The 13,586-nt window shown below is 43.0% G+C and overlaps 1 protein-coding gene across 3 annotated transcripts in view; it reads right to left on the bottom strand.

Moving 5' to 3' along the window:
• Positions 1-9,138, bottom strand: part of CNKSR3 (CNKSR family member 3) — a 64,078-nt gene extending 54,940 nt beyond the window's left edge. For 2 of the 3 annotated variants that reach the window (XM_054061084.1, XM_054061085.1), the window contains exon 1: positions 8,984-9,138. In XM_054061084.1, the coding sequence (XP_053917059.1) occupies positions 8,984-9,035 (52 nt within the window). In that variant the 5' untranslated portion in view covers positions 9,036-9,138. The remainder of the gene's footprint in view (positions 1-8,983) is intronic. The other variant, XM_054061086.1, reaches the window with a different exon arrangement.
• Between the last annotated feature and the right edge of the window lie 4,448 nt (positions 9,139-13,586).

The following is a 13,586-nucleotide window of genomic DNA, read 5'->3' as shown; positions in this document are numbered from 1 at the left end:
ACTCCAGACATCATCTCTCAATACTTTCAAAATCTGAATAGAAGTAGTAGAACTAGCCAGAATCCCACCAGCTAGTATGTCTGGTACACATACTCTAATAAAGTAGTAAGCAACAGAACATTTAAGAAGCATGAACTATCATAAGAGCAAAAGTAAAAATGCACACATTGCTGAGAGCCCCATCACCAATGAGTACCTGCTATGAAAGCACAGCAACCATCTCAGTCCATTTTAATGCTTCAGCACTGCTGCAAAACCAGACCTCCACTCCCAAATAAGCAATGAATCTCATTCTCAAATGCCAATATTATATCTTTCTCCAAGATTACCATTAAATCCTAATCATAATTGAGGGCAGTGTTCTTAACTTTTTTAATGCACTGATCCCTAGCACATTATCATGAGACACAACCAAAACCAGCAAGAAAAAAAGACATTATCAGCAGGTTTTATTTCCAAATTCTTGTTTTGATCACATATGGATTTATCCGTCTAGTGTTACTGTCTGAAATAGTGTGAAGTATGTATAGAGAAAAGATGGATTGTTTTTATAAATGAAGAAATAACTACAGTGCTGTTATGTTTACACAGAGATTACATTCCACAAGATATTACATACTATGATGAGTATAGCCGAAGTCCAAATACTACATGGAATACTACAAACTTTAAAGGAAAAAAAATAAGCAAAGAGAATTTATAGCGTATTTAACTTTGTTCTCCTCTTTCTTCCAAAGTTTCTATTACAGCTTGCATTAGGAATGCCAAAAATTAAAGTTTTATATTTTGGCATAATCCTTTTAAAAGTCTGTTCAGTGATGCCAATAGAATACAAACAAGAATCCTGCACCTTGTGAAGGATGGGAAGTGAAGCAGTGAATACACATCGCCCCAAGAACTATTCACAGGGGAAAAGGAAAGCAAAAATCCAAGCACTCATGGCAGTAGGTATCAGCATTTCACTAGGTTTCCACATTTCCTCTACATACTCTCCAGGCACAAATCCACCCCATGGTCTCTGCACATGTTTCTCAGTCCACATTCTTCAGACATGTCTGAACTTGTTACACCACTCTCCTTTCTCAGGGGGAAGTCCTACATGGGGGTTGGGGAGGGAGAAATCTTCATCCTTTATTGTTCCCTTCTCCTTCGCAACCCCTATAGCCAAGCACACATCCTCTCAGCAGTGCAGTGCTAAGGCACCTGCTCAAGTACAGCATTCTGCCTCCTGCAGCAGTAGGATAGCAGCCAACTCATAATTAATTTTTCAAGGCACTGAGGTTACGCTATTGCTGTCCTGATGAAATGGACTGACAGATTTCTTCTATTTACATGTCCACCTGCCACCAAAGGATTACCTTTCAGCCATCACAGCAAGGACACAGCTCTTTCCCAATGCTAGTTCAGGAGGAGGAAAAAAGTACTGGCAAGACCTGCAGCTCAGAACAAAGCATCTTTGGAACTGGCAAGAGCAACAACATCACAACAGAAGGCAGAAACCCTCTCTTTAGATAAAGGTCTTACAAGCCACAGAAGCTAGAGCGCCCAACAGAAGCCCATAACCAGGCCCACCAGACTCCTAATATATCCAAAGGATGCAATACCTTGAGCCTTTCCTTTCTGTTCTGGCTAGGAAAACACCTATATCAGACAAAATATCTTATTTAATGACAAAGTAAGCACATTGCAGTGCTTTTCATAAAGCACTCACTCACGCTTCATTCCAGTAATAAAAGACACTGCGATAAGCAAAGCTATTAATGACAAAATGATGGCAAGCTAAGCAACATTCATTTTGCACGAGATGGACATCAGGATATTAGCCTAGAAGTATACCAACACTTGCTTTTGCTGAAGCCTTAGCCTTGATTAGCATCAATTAATTTATAAATGGAGTTATTTCCTTTGATGAAGGAGCAAGATAAGATCACAGTTATGCCACAGAGCTTTGATTGCAACAGCACGCCAGATGCTTTGCTTACCTACACCTAACTACTAGTACAAGAAAAAGTCCAAAAGACCAAAGAGATTTTGTCATGGCAGCAGAAAAGAGACACGTTCATGTAAATGGGTATCATGGAGAAGGACATACAAGAAAATACATGACCTCAGCACTGACACAATTATAACATAGGTCAGCCAGATATGGAATGCACCTCTATAGCCCAAAGTTAAAGGTCAATGATTTCATCTCATCAAATCAAATATGCTCAGTTTTGTCCATCATGTGTGACATTTGATGAAAATTAACTGCATTTCACAATACCATAGATATCTATTTCAATAGGTAATGAAGGTTTAAAGTCAGTGAAACAGATCAGGCTGATTCAGTGTACCTCCTGCAGATCCTCCAAGCTGTGAAATGTTATTCCTTGTGTTCTGAAAAGATGGAGGCAAGCATATGAAAACCCACAGGCCATTTCCTCATACAAAGGAAGCTTGGCCCAGGGATCTGAACAATAGCCTCAGACTCCAAAGCCATCTCACTCTGGTAACAAGAGCCCAAACGACAAAAGGACTACACACCCTGCCTAATATCAGAAAGGGATTCACAGTCAAGCATAGTATTTGTTTTAATTTCTTATCTCTTAATGCAGCCTTGTGGATGAACACTAAAAATCTGTGAGCAATCCCAAAACCACAAGAAGCTGTGTCCTGAAGAACTACTGTTGATATGCGAAAGGCTGCAATAGAGGCCCCGGCTCCATTAACTTCCGCCCACCCTTTCCTCCTCATGTTAGCTATAAAAACACCAGTACCTCGCTACCTCCTTTTAACAGGACTTATAGTTGGGCTACTTGGAAGACAAGAGCCAGCAGACACTGCAGAAATCTCATCCTTCTTGGGAGGTGACACTCAACTGTGCAACATTGCTAGGAAAATGCAAGGTGCAAATTAAGTCCAACATCACTTTTATGAAAAAATGCAATGGCAATAAGCTTTTTCCACTTTGCAGAGGCACTATTTGGACTTGAACATATCTTCTGTGTAAAGCTTTCCTGCAAGTGAAAATCTTGTCCTAAGACAATGCAGCCAACCAAAAACAGACCAGTCGCACAACCTCTTCTGCAATCCCTATCACTAGTCATTGTCTGTCTGATGGACCTGGAAAGAGTTCATATGTTAGACCATGACTTAAACCAGGCAATACAGAAATCAAAAGGAAAGAACAAACGTCACCCAAAAAACTCCACATACTTTCAAATACTTGCCCACAGGCTGTATACACACACTCATAATTGCAATCTATCTAGCAGCACATGTTAGATAATAGCCTTTGGTCAGGCTCTTTTAGTTAAGAAAATCAAACATCATGACAAATTTCAATATGCAGTTTATCCAGTGCACTTTATCCTTGTCTTTCCTTAGCTCTTGCAGTGTGCTAGACAGTACACAAAGTGAGGTGTGATCCCGACGATTTACATATTGAAAACACACAAGGTCCCAGACAGAAGTGCAAGAAATGAGCACATTAAAACTATAAAAATCTGACAATCAAAAAATGAGGCTTTTCCCATAGAAGTCTGCAACAACAGATACAAAGGACCTCCTGTCACTCAAGGCAAAGCTTGAAATAAAGAAGGAAAAACAACTGATGTTCTCAATCTCTGCATGTTCTACTGAGCAGTTAAAACGCATTTCCCTTAAATACATTACCTTACATCCCTAGATGTTTAATACTGACCCAGCACCTTGGCTCTTAACACTACTAACTACTTTTAGGTACTACATAAATAATACTTTGTAGCACCTACCACCTTGTATCCTAAAATTCATTCTCAGCATTTCACTACATTCCTCTACAAAAGTTACAATCAACCTTTCACTAACATCCATTGTGATTTTAGCATTTAAAATGTTGCTTTCCAAGACAATTCCAAGAAATTCCAAGAATGCTGACAGCAATCGACCTTTAGATTTCCTGATATTTGGTTAACGGACTGTACAGCAACTTAATGGCAAATAAACAGAGCTGACTGAACACGAAAAGACAGGAATAATAACCAAAAAGAATCACAAACCTCAATTAGCTCAGAAAAGTGCAATACATCAAAAAAAAAAACAACTCATGAAAACATGATCTGAACACATGAACAGAGGCCAGCTCCTTGTTTTGTTTTGTTGTTTTGGTTTTTTTTTTTAAGTACACATTCCCCATCTTAGCAAGAATGAATGAATATTAAGTAGTACAAACTGGTTGTGCAACTTTTTAGTCTGTTTCCACCCACAAATAAACAAATGGATTTACTTAGTAAAACATTATGGATCAGTTATATTCAGAATTTCAGCCAAGCCCTGAAAAACAGTGTTCATTCAATGTCATTTTCTGAGCTATTTAATAAATACTCTTTAAAACTATTTTCAAGTAATCAGAGGATTCTTCTGCAGCCTCAGTTAAGGCAGCTCTACTCTTCACTAAATAAAAAAAAAAAAAAAAAAAAGAAACACTCAAAAAATAACTAGGGGTTTATTCATATTCAATTTCCCCAAATCTGTTGAATACAATAGTATTTACTTATGAGTACTTAAAAGGAAAACTAAGGATACAAAGTAACTCCAGGACTAATGCCTTACCCATAATTGTTTCTACAGTCCAGCTATGGTTTGGAGCTCCCAGCACACACTATCAACATAACTGACCTTGTTGAAATCTCCCTGTGTAAGCAAGATAGCTCAAAAAGGAAAGAACACCAGGCCCTCACAATCAATTGCTAACTATTAATAACATATTTCCCTTCCCCCCCCCCTTCTCCCACCCATACCTATATAGTTGGCCAAAAACTTTACCAGGAATGGAAATCACAGTATATCATGATATAACAAGCACTGGAATAAGCAATATCCATCAACTACTGAGGAAGGAAATAACCAAACCTCGAGTGCAATAAAGAGGCCAAAGCAGAAATGCAATCCCCAGCTAGCGACTACAGCTATAGCAACAAAGGCCAAATTGTAATTGAGCCTCACAACAACAGAGGCATCTAACCACAAGCATGTCAAACTGTCTTTACCGTGTAAAATTTGGCTTGAAGTCACAACTCACATAAGTATGTGAGGCCTAGGGGCAGCAGGAAGAGACAGATCAGGCTACAGCAAACAAAGGAAGCACGGTGAGGTTGTCTAACAAGACAGTGACATTTCTCAGACAGGAGGCTCTACCCCATACCCACCTTTCCTTCCTCTCACATCTTTTAAGGAATGACCTTAGTTGCAGGGGTTTCAGTAGCCAGGGGCTTCTGGGGCAAGAGAAAGTTACTCCACATGACCAGATCACTCTTTCCTTATTTGGTGCTACACCAGTAAAATTATGTGCTGAATATTTCTCTCTATGCGTAACCTTATGGAACTAAATCGGTTCTTGCCAGTTTCTGGACTCAGGATAGCCCAGGAAACTGCAAGCCCACAATCAAATACCAGCAGCGTACTGCAGATGTGCCAGAATTTCCATGGCCATATATCTGTCCTACAATAACCTCAATAACTCCAGTAATCCCTCTTGAGAAGCTCTGAGGGAATTCAGTCTCAGGGCACACAAGAGAGTGCTTTGAGATACAGGTGAGGACTTTGAGCCCATAAGCATCTTTGCCTGCACAGGAGCAAGAATGCATTAAAGATCAACTCAAAAAAAAATATCCCAGTATAGTCAGGAAAACAGTGCAGGCTTTATCAAAGAGCATAAACTCCACATCAAGCCAACCACAAATTAAACCAATACAGCATCTTACCAAAAGTACAACCTCTTCTTTGCTGAATATGACCCCCAGATACAACTGAAATTAGTGTCATGTTGTAAGAGAAACCTGTAACTACACCATCACTTCCTCCAGACAGAAATTGAAGAGGCGCTTATGTCAGTTTTCAACGACTGATAGTATAGCTAAAGTTATCACATCTTTGGTCAAAGCTTAAGAAATGCTTCACCTACAAAGAAAATTGCTAGGAAGTAAAAGTCCGACTCTTCCTCAGCAGCTTTGGTTTATCTAGACCCACTCTTATTAGCCACATAGCCTGCTACTGTCAGTACAGCACACTCTACCAGAAAAAGACACCCTTGTTCATGAAAAATAGCAGCATTCTAGTCTGAACTAGCAAGAGAAGACAAGCAACTGCGTTTTGGGTCAGCTGTTGCTTGTAACAATGAACAGAGCATTTATTTTAAACCCCGACTACAAAAATCTGAAGATGTTCATGTTCAGCTTAGTAATTCTTGATAGGTTCTATTTTAAATTCTAGACAAATGCTATTTACAGCTTTTTCTTAAGAATGAACAGCTCAAAATAACAAAACAAAGCTATTCTGGACAAGAGTTACCTTGTTAAAAAGTTAGTTCAAAAGTCACTTTAAAGAAAAAGGCAAGTTCATCAAAAGTGAGTAAGCTATGTACAGCAGTAGTCATACAGCTTACTTTTGGATTTTGCTTTTTGGGGTCTGCTTCTTTCCATACTTCTCTTGATTTGGAAAAGATATTTAAAAAAAAACATTAATGTGCTTGATTGTAAAAATATTTGGAAGAAAAGTGTTCCTAGAGAAATATTACAGTTTACATTGAATGTTAAAATGGACTAAGTTAGACCAATTATTTCCACTACTTTCTACATTCTTCCAAGATGTTTTTATCATAGTATGACAGGCATGCATCGTTACCTGCAAAACCAATCTCCCTACTGAGAGCTGGCATCTCCCGCCAGTTATTTATATCATTCTTCTAGAATACATGTCCATAGCATCACAGCACTAACTATGGGCAGTGGATATCATCAGCCAAATACTTCCTCTCAGAGCTTGGCCCAGTGAATATCGTGACAAATGTTAAGAAAAATGTCATAATCTTCCCTCTAATCACTTTTTCCATAAAACTAACATGGATAATTAAATATAGCATTCATAAAGTCAAATACAGAATTATTGGTCTTTGGTCAAACAAAACCCAGTGGTTGCAAACTACACAGTAAATAACCATTTCAGATTAAAAATAATCTAAGAAACACTGTGCTAATAAGGTTGTTAGCTAACTATTAAAGTGTCAGTTTAATGTGCAGAGATGAAAGCACAACCATAAAGAAAAATATCCATATTTCATTTCTTCATTATAGTCTTGTCACGCAGGGAGTAACAACAAATGATGTTGTGCACCAAAGAGGTCAAAAGCTTACCTAGAAACTGAAAAACAACAGCAGAAACAAAAGTCACCAGCAGTCTTTAATTTATTCCTTTGCATTTCAAAGGAAATGTGTTTGCATTAGTCAGAAGATCCACCTCCCAACTAGAGCCACCCTCAAATTATTCTGCATAACACTAATTGAGTGTCCAGCTAAAGAATTACCTGTTCAAGGAACCTGCAAGTGAAACAAATTATGCAAGAAAGGAAGCCAAGCATGCAAAAGTATAATAAAGCCTTTTAAACTGATTAGCAGGCTTACTCTTTAATCTGGCAAGGCAACAAACTTTCGGCACCCAAGAGAAAAAAAAACAACACAATGAAGGAAAAGCATTATATAAATACTGCACATGCCAAAGCAAAAGGCTTATTTCATTGGAACAATGCACTCCTGTTTAAACCAATACCAATCAGAAAAAGAGAGATCTTTCTGGAGAAATGATTTATATGTTAACGCATAACTTCACAGCACGTTTTTATGGAATCCTCTTCTCACAAAGTCTGCTTGAACAGCCTGTCACTGGCACCGGCCCCTTCAAGCACATGTTCACGCTCAGGAGGGTTGGGAGTATCCATCTCACACTGTTTGAAAACATGAGCCTGCTTTCCAAATCTGCCTCGGTCTTGCACCGAACTGCTGCCAAGTGCTGACCACAGGCACGCAGTCTAATCAGCATTATGGTCCTGAGACAGAGCATTAATGGCTCCTATAAGTAAATGCTGCTTCTAATCCAAGGAAACTTTCATCTCTGAAAGCACTGCTAACTTCACTTCAACTTCAACACCAGCAAACCCTGTGGAAATACGTAACAAAAGGCGATCACACGCAAATGCAGTCCCTAAAAGGAAAGATAAGTACGTTTTCTAAACCATAAATCCCTCGCCTAATTCATAGTTATTTCCTTTTTGACTTAGTCCACATAGAGCAGAAATTACAACAGTAATAAACTAGTGGGCATTCCAAAAGAACAGAGTTCAACCTGGTTTAACAAAACTGAGGTTCGACCTGCCTTTGAAGAAAAGCCTGAAGCCACCCAACACCACAAAGAGATCCGGAGCAGTCCACGACTCAGAACCCCCTTCTCCCCACTGTTTCTCTGCCACCGAAGAGTTTGCTGGACCAGGACACAGAATGCGGCTTCCCGAACGACTCCTTCACCTAGGGGTCCCGCGGAGGCTCTCCCCAATTACGTTAACATCGCGAGGCAACTTCCTAGCGAAGTAGTAAAGTTTCAATAGTCGGGAGAGGGAAAGAAGCAAGTACACACACCGGAGATGAGAGCTGGGATGGACAGATACGCGAAGGGACAGCTAGAGTTGCAACTTTCCGAGCAGGAGCGGTTTAATCCCATGACGGTTAAGCAGGATTAGGAGTTCTTCTTTACTGCAGCTAGTTTATAAAGTTTTTTGCTTAACTTAAATTTTTTCGATCAGTGAGTGGTATTTGCTTGAAAAGCTGGAACTTAACTTCTTAGACCTGCCTGGAAGAGCAGTTACCCTCCCGCGCGAGCGGAGCGGCCAGCAGGACCACAGCAGAAGGGGGCCGAGCCCCGGGGAGACCGCAGCGCAAACCCGCGCACCCCGAGGCAGCCACTCGCACGCAGCCCAGCGCAAAGCTCACCTCCCACGTCCCAAAACAACCCTTCCACCCAAGGCTAACCACGCACCAGGGCGCTCAGAGGTAAGGCAACGAGCCGGGAGGGAGCGCCGAGCCGCCCGTTGCGGGCAGCCCCTGGGCTCAGCCGGCAGGGAGAGCAGCCGGGGCGGGCAGCGCTGCCCCGACACGGGGAAGTTCCCACGGCGCAAACCCGGCGCTTTCCTTACCTTTAGTCCAATCCACCACTTGCTTCGGGCTCCACTTGGTCACCGGCTCCATGGCGGGCGCCCCCAGCCCCCGCAGGCAGACCGCAGCCGCGCTCCTTCGGCCGCAAACTCACCGCCTCCACCTTCTCAAGGTCCCATCCCGGCAGAGCCGCCCCGCGCCGCCCCGGCCCCGCTTTAGCCCCGCCCGCCGGCCCCGCCCCGCCCCCGGGAGCACCGCCCCGCCCCGCGCCCCGGGCGGCCGCTCCGTGGGGTCCGCGCGGCTCCTCCGGGAAACGGAGGGGGAAGCGTTGGGGACAGTGCTGTTAAACTCGCGTTGCCTTTCAGACTTGGCCTGCGGTCGTCTCGGTGAAGTCAGAAAAAAGGCCCAAAAATATGAAATAACCTTTAGATGCTATTAGTGTTTGTGCCGAGACCATAGAATCACCAGGTTGGAAAAAACCTCTTGGATCATCGAGTTCAATCATTCCTATCTGCCACTAAACCATGTCTCTGAGCACTTTGTCCACCCGTCTTTTAAACACCTCCAGGGATGGTGACTCCACCACCTCCCCGGGCAGCCTCTGCCAGTGCCCGATGACCCTTTCTGTGAAAAACTTTTTCCTGATATCCAGCCTGAACCTCCCCTGGTGGAGCTTAAGGCCGTTCCCCCTTGTCCTATCCCCTGTCACTTGGGAGAAGAGGCCGGCACCTTCCTCTCCACAACCTCCTTCCAGGTAGTTGTAGAGAGTAATAAGGTCTCCCCTCAGCCTCCTCTTCTCCAGGCTAAACAACCCCAGCTCTCTCAGCCGCTCCTCATAAGAGTTGGTCTCCAGCCCCTTCACAGCTTCGTTGCTCTTCTCTGGACACGCTCCAGAGCCTCAACATCCTTCTTGTGGTGAGGGGCCCAGAACTGAACACAGTACTCGAGGTGCGGTCTCACCAGTGCTGAATATAGGGGCAGAATCACCTCCCTGGACCTGCTGGTCACGCCGTTTCTGATACAAGCCAAGACGCCATTGGCCTTTCTGGCCATGTGGGCACACTGCTGGCTCATGTTCAGTCAGCTGTCAATCAAATGCTGGCAAATCTTAGGAACTCTGGCAATTCTTAAGAAGAATTTCTTTGCCATGAGAGTGGTGAGACACTGGCACAGGTTGCCCAGGGAAGCTGTGGATGCCCTATCCCTGGAGGTGTTCAAGGCCAGGTTGGATGTGGCCTTGAGCAGCCTGGTCTAGTGGACATATCCCTACCCATGGCAGGGGGGTTGGAACTAGATGATCTTTGAGGTCCCTTATGACCCAAACTGTTCTATGATTTTATGATTCTATGAATTGTATGACTGCCTATAAGCCACCTCCAGCTTTGACTTCATTGGATATAAATCTGTGCTGAAAGGATGCTCTGAAGAAGCACGGTAGCTGAGACCACACTACCAGACCCTTCAAGCGTCTTGGCTGAAAGCCACCGCTCTTGGGTTCATGTGATGACACAAATCTTACTTTTCTTGAAAGCAAGACGTTGTTTTGGCTCTCCTACGTGTAAAGACCATCCAGCCTGGTCCTGAAGATCAGGAATCCAGATAGAGAACAGGCAAAGAGCAACATGTATTGTTACTAGAAATAGGAACTGCCTTTAGTCATATTACCCCTACCACTGCTTAATTTTTACTCAGTGATTAATGCCATTTTTTTTAAACAAACATATTTTGGAGGCTCAGGATTTCCGTGCAAGCCAGGGTTGCGAGGGAGAAAGGCCACCGACAAGGTGTCTGCATCTGGTGATGTAAAGAGGAAAGGAGCAGTGGACATCTGAGACATTTGCATGGGGTTGGCCAGGCAACTGGGAGCCATCCAGCTTCCCACCCCAGGGCGGAGCAGGGTGGAGCGGGGTGGGGTGGCAGCTGGGCTCTTCACTCCACATCAGTGGTGGCTCAGTGTGAGTCATGGCCCCTTGTCAATTTTAGAAGCCACTGGAGACTGCCTTCAACGGTGCTTTTCCCCAGTATTTGGGCCTTTTATTTCTGAATCCGGCACTTAAAGAGTCCTTGGGTGTGAAGGCCATTTCACCATAACAGAGTACTTCTGATTTGCTGCTCTCGCATGGGGGCTGCATTGAGCAGGTTCACTTTTCTGGGAGGAAACATGTTACTGTGTCCTGGCTGTCTCCTGAAGCCCATCTAAGCCCCTGGTGAGTCTAAACCTCTACTCAGTGGTTTAAACACTGACCTCCAAAGCTGTGTGCCCAGAATACTGACCTCCACTGTTCATTGCTACCAAACATGTAACTCAACCTACAACTACTTTTCCCCTAGGAAAGCAGTGAGGAATCACAGAGAAACCAGGCATTTCTATCACATGCATCACTTAGGGGACCTGGCTCAGGAACAAGCACAAGGGTCTCACAGCTCCTCTTCCTCAGAGAGGAAGAGCAGAGTGAATTCTGCTGTGACAAATAAGACTGTGAAATTTTAACTTGGCAATATTAGAGAGGTGAGTTAGCAGCTGGGATTTCAGACTGTAAATCCAGTAATCCAGTGGGATTTCTGGTATCCCGCTGCATTCATCAGCTCCCATCTCTGTCCATTATCCCTAGTCATATACTTGAAATGTAGGCTCCCCGGGACAGGGGCTGTCAGTTGGGTGTGGGGCTGTGCAGCACCCAGCTGTGCGGTGCCCAGCTTTCCCACAGCAGCACAAACAGCTGCCTCCCTGCAGGCGGGTGTGAGCAGGCACTACTGCAGATTCCTGCCATGAGGTCAAGAAGTGACACCTCACAACTTCTAGTTTCGTGAAGTAGTAGTCAAAAAAAATGGCCTTTTGTATGTGTTCCTAAAAACTAGTAATTAGTTCATTCTTTTTGTTGCATGATGATCGAAGGTGTATTTTTAGTTCTTAATCATAAGGTCAATTCATTATAGCTAGATGACTTTTTTTTTTTTTTTAGTTTGTGAAATATTAAGTCACTCTGCCTATTTGAAAGACACAAATGCAGTTCACCACAGCTTTAATATTGGTGTAACAACCAAAAGTTTCTCAATTTCCCATTGTATAGTGTGTCATTCACACTTAAAGAGCAACAAAACAGCAGCTCTTGCAGAGGCCTGTAAACAGATGGGCCTTGCTATGTGTCCTGTTAATGGTTTCACAGGGGTTAATGTAACAGTGCTGCTCTCTTAACTGCACAGATGCTTCCCAAGGTTGCAGGCAGGAAAGTGAATGTCTGTTACTGTGGGTGTTCAAAGCATTCATCTGCTGTCATCCTTCTCTGTCACACATCTTGGGCCAGTCCCTGTATTTGTTTTGAATAAGACGTACACCATATTTTGTGAGTAAGGTGTGCAGATCTGGTCACTTGCTAGCAGATTGCCAGTCTGGTAAATCCATTATTCATTGACAGTATTTTTTGTAATTTTCAAAATTACAGATTTTTTTTTTTCTTTAAGCAGGACAATATTGCAGTGACTCTGTTCTTTTATTGCATTATGTCCCCCAACACCAGCTGCTTTACAGCCTACTCTGGACAAATGAAATGGGGCTTGGAGGGGGAAGACAGTATGTCTTCTGTTTCTCAAAGTGATTCATAGCTGAGTTGCTTACCTGTGTTACTGTTCCCAAGCGCAGATTGCCACTGTTCTTTCGAGTTGACATTTCTCATGATTGCATCATCTCAATCTCATCTTTATTTGAGATGAGATTAACTAGTAGTCAATTGGCATGATGCAATTAGAAGTTCTCTTTGTAGAATAAGGTGTTTTTGTTGAAAAAATAATCACTGACAAAAGAAATTACCCATACACACTCCTCTGTCTGATTTGCAGTAATGCCAAATCAAAAAGCAACACTGCCTCTTTGCATGTCTTGAGATGCTCTGTGGGTTAGTTTTGTGCCAGTATGGGGAAAGATGTCAGTTCCCTTTCCCCGCTTGCAGCCTTGTGTGGAGTTTGTTGCTGTGGGTAGGACCAGACTACCAGCTGTCCAGAAGTGCACATTTTTTCATTTACTACAATTTTTCAGCAATAAAAGTGATTTGATGTGAGGAGATTGAGGCCAATTGTTTGCTAATTCCCCACTTTCTTTGTTTTCTTTTTTTCTTCCCCTTGCAGATTATGTTTTCAAACGGTCATCAGGTTAGATTGCATGGACAGGCTGGCAACACACAACTCCATGTGGACCAGGATCATGGTTCCATATTCATAGACACAGCACCACGTGTCCTCCTGTCACACTGCAGCTAAGACTCACAAAAGAGCCATAAAATCAAAGCTGCTTTTCCTGTCAAGTCAGCAGAGAAGGCTGTACAGTGTTTGTCGCCTTCAGGTTTCTACCCTGGCAGCTAGCTGGTCAGCAGACGGAGGACAGGTGATTCTTTATAACAGAAAGTCCTCTGGGAAACTTACCCTTTCCAAAAATAAATGTGTATATTTGAATCATTGGGAAGGTTTAGCATCATTCCAGCAGCTATGTTTGGTCTGGGCTGGCTTAACGCTGAATTTACCATTTTATCTAAACACAGTCTGATTGACCCTGCCTCTTAGGCCATGGTTTTCAGTACCAAATCTACGTGCTCCCAGGTTACCAGGTTGGGTCTGAGTCATGAGTGGTAGGTGGATGATCATACTTCTGAT

This window comes from Cuculus canorus, chromosome 3, assembly GCF_017976375.1.
Source record: "Cuculus canorus isolate bCucCan1 chromosome 3, bCucCan1.pri, whole genome shotgun sequence".
Taxonomy (NCBI): Eukaryota; Metazoa; Chordata; class Aves; order Cuculiformes; family Cuculidae; genus Cuculus; species Cuculus canorus.
Note: the sequence above shows the minus strand (reverse complement) of the source record. Positions and strands in the feature narration are given on the sequence as shown.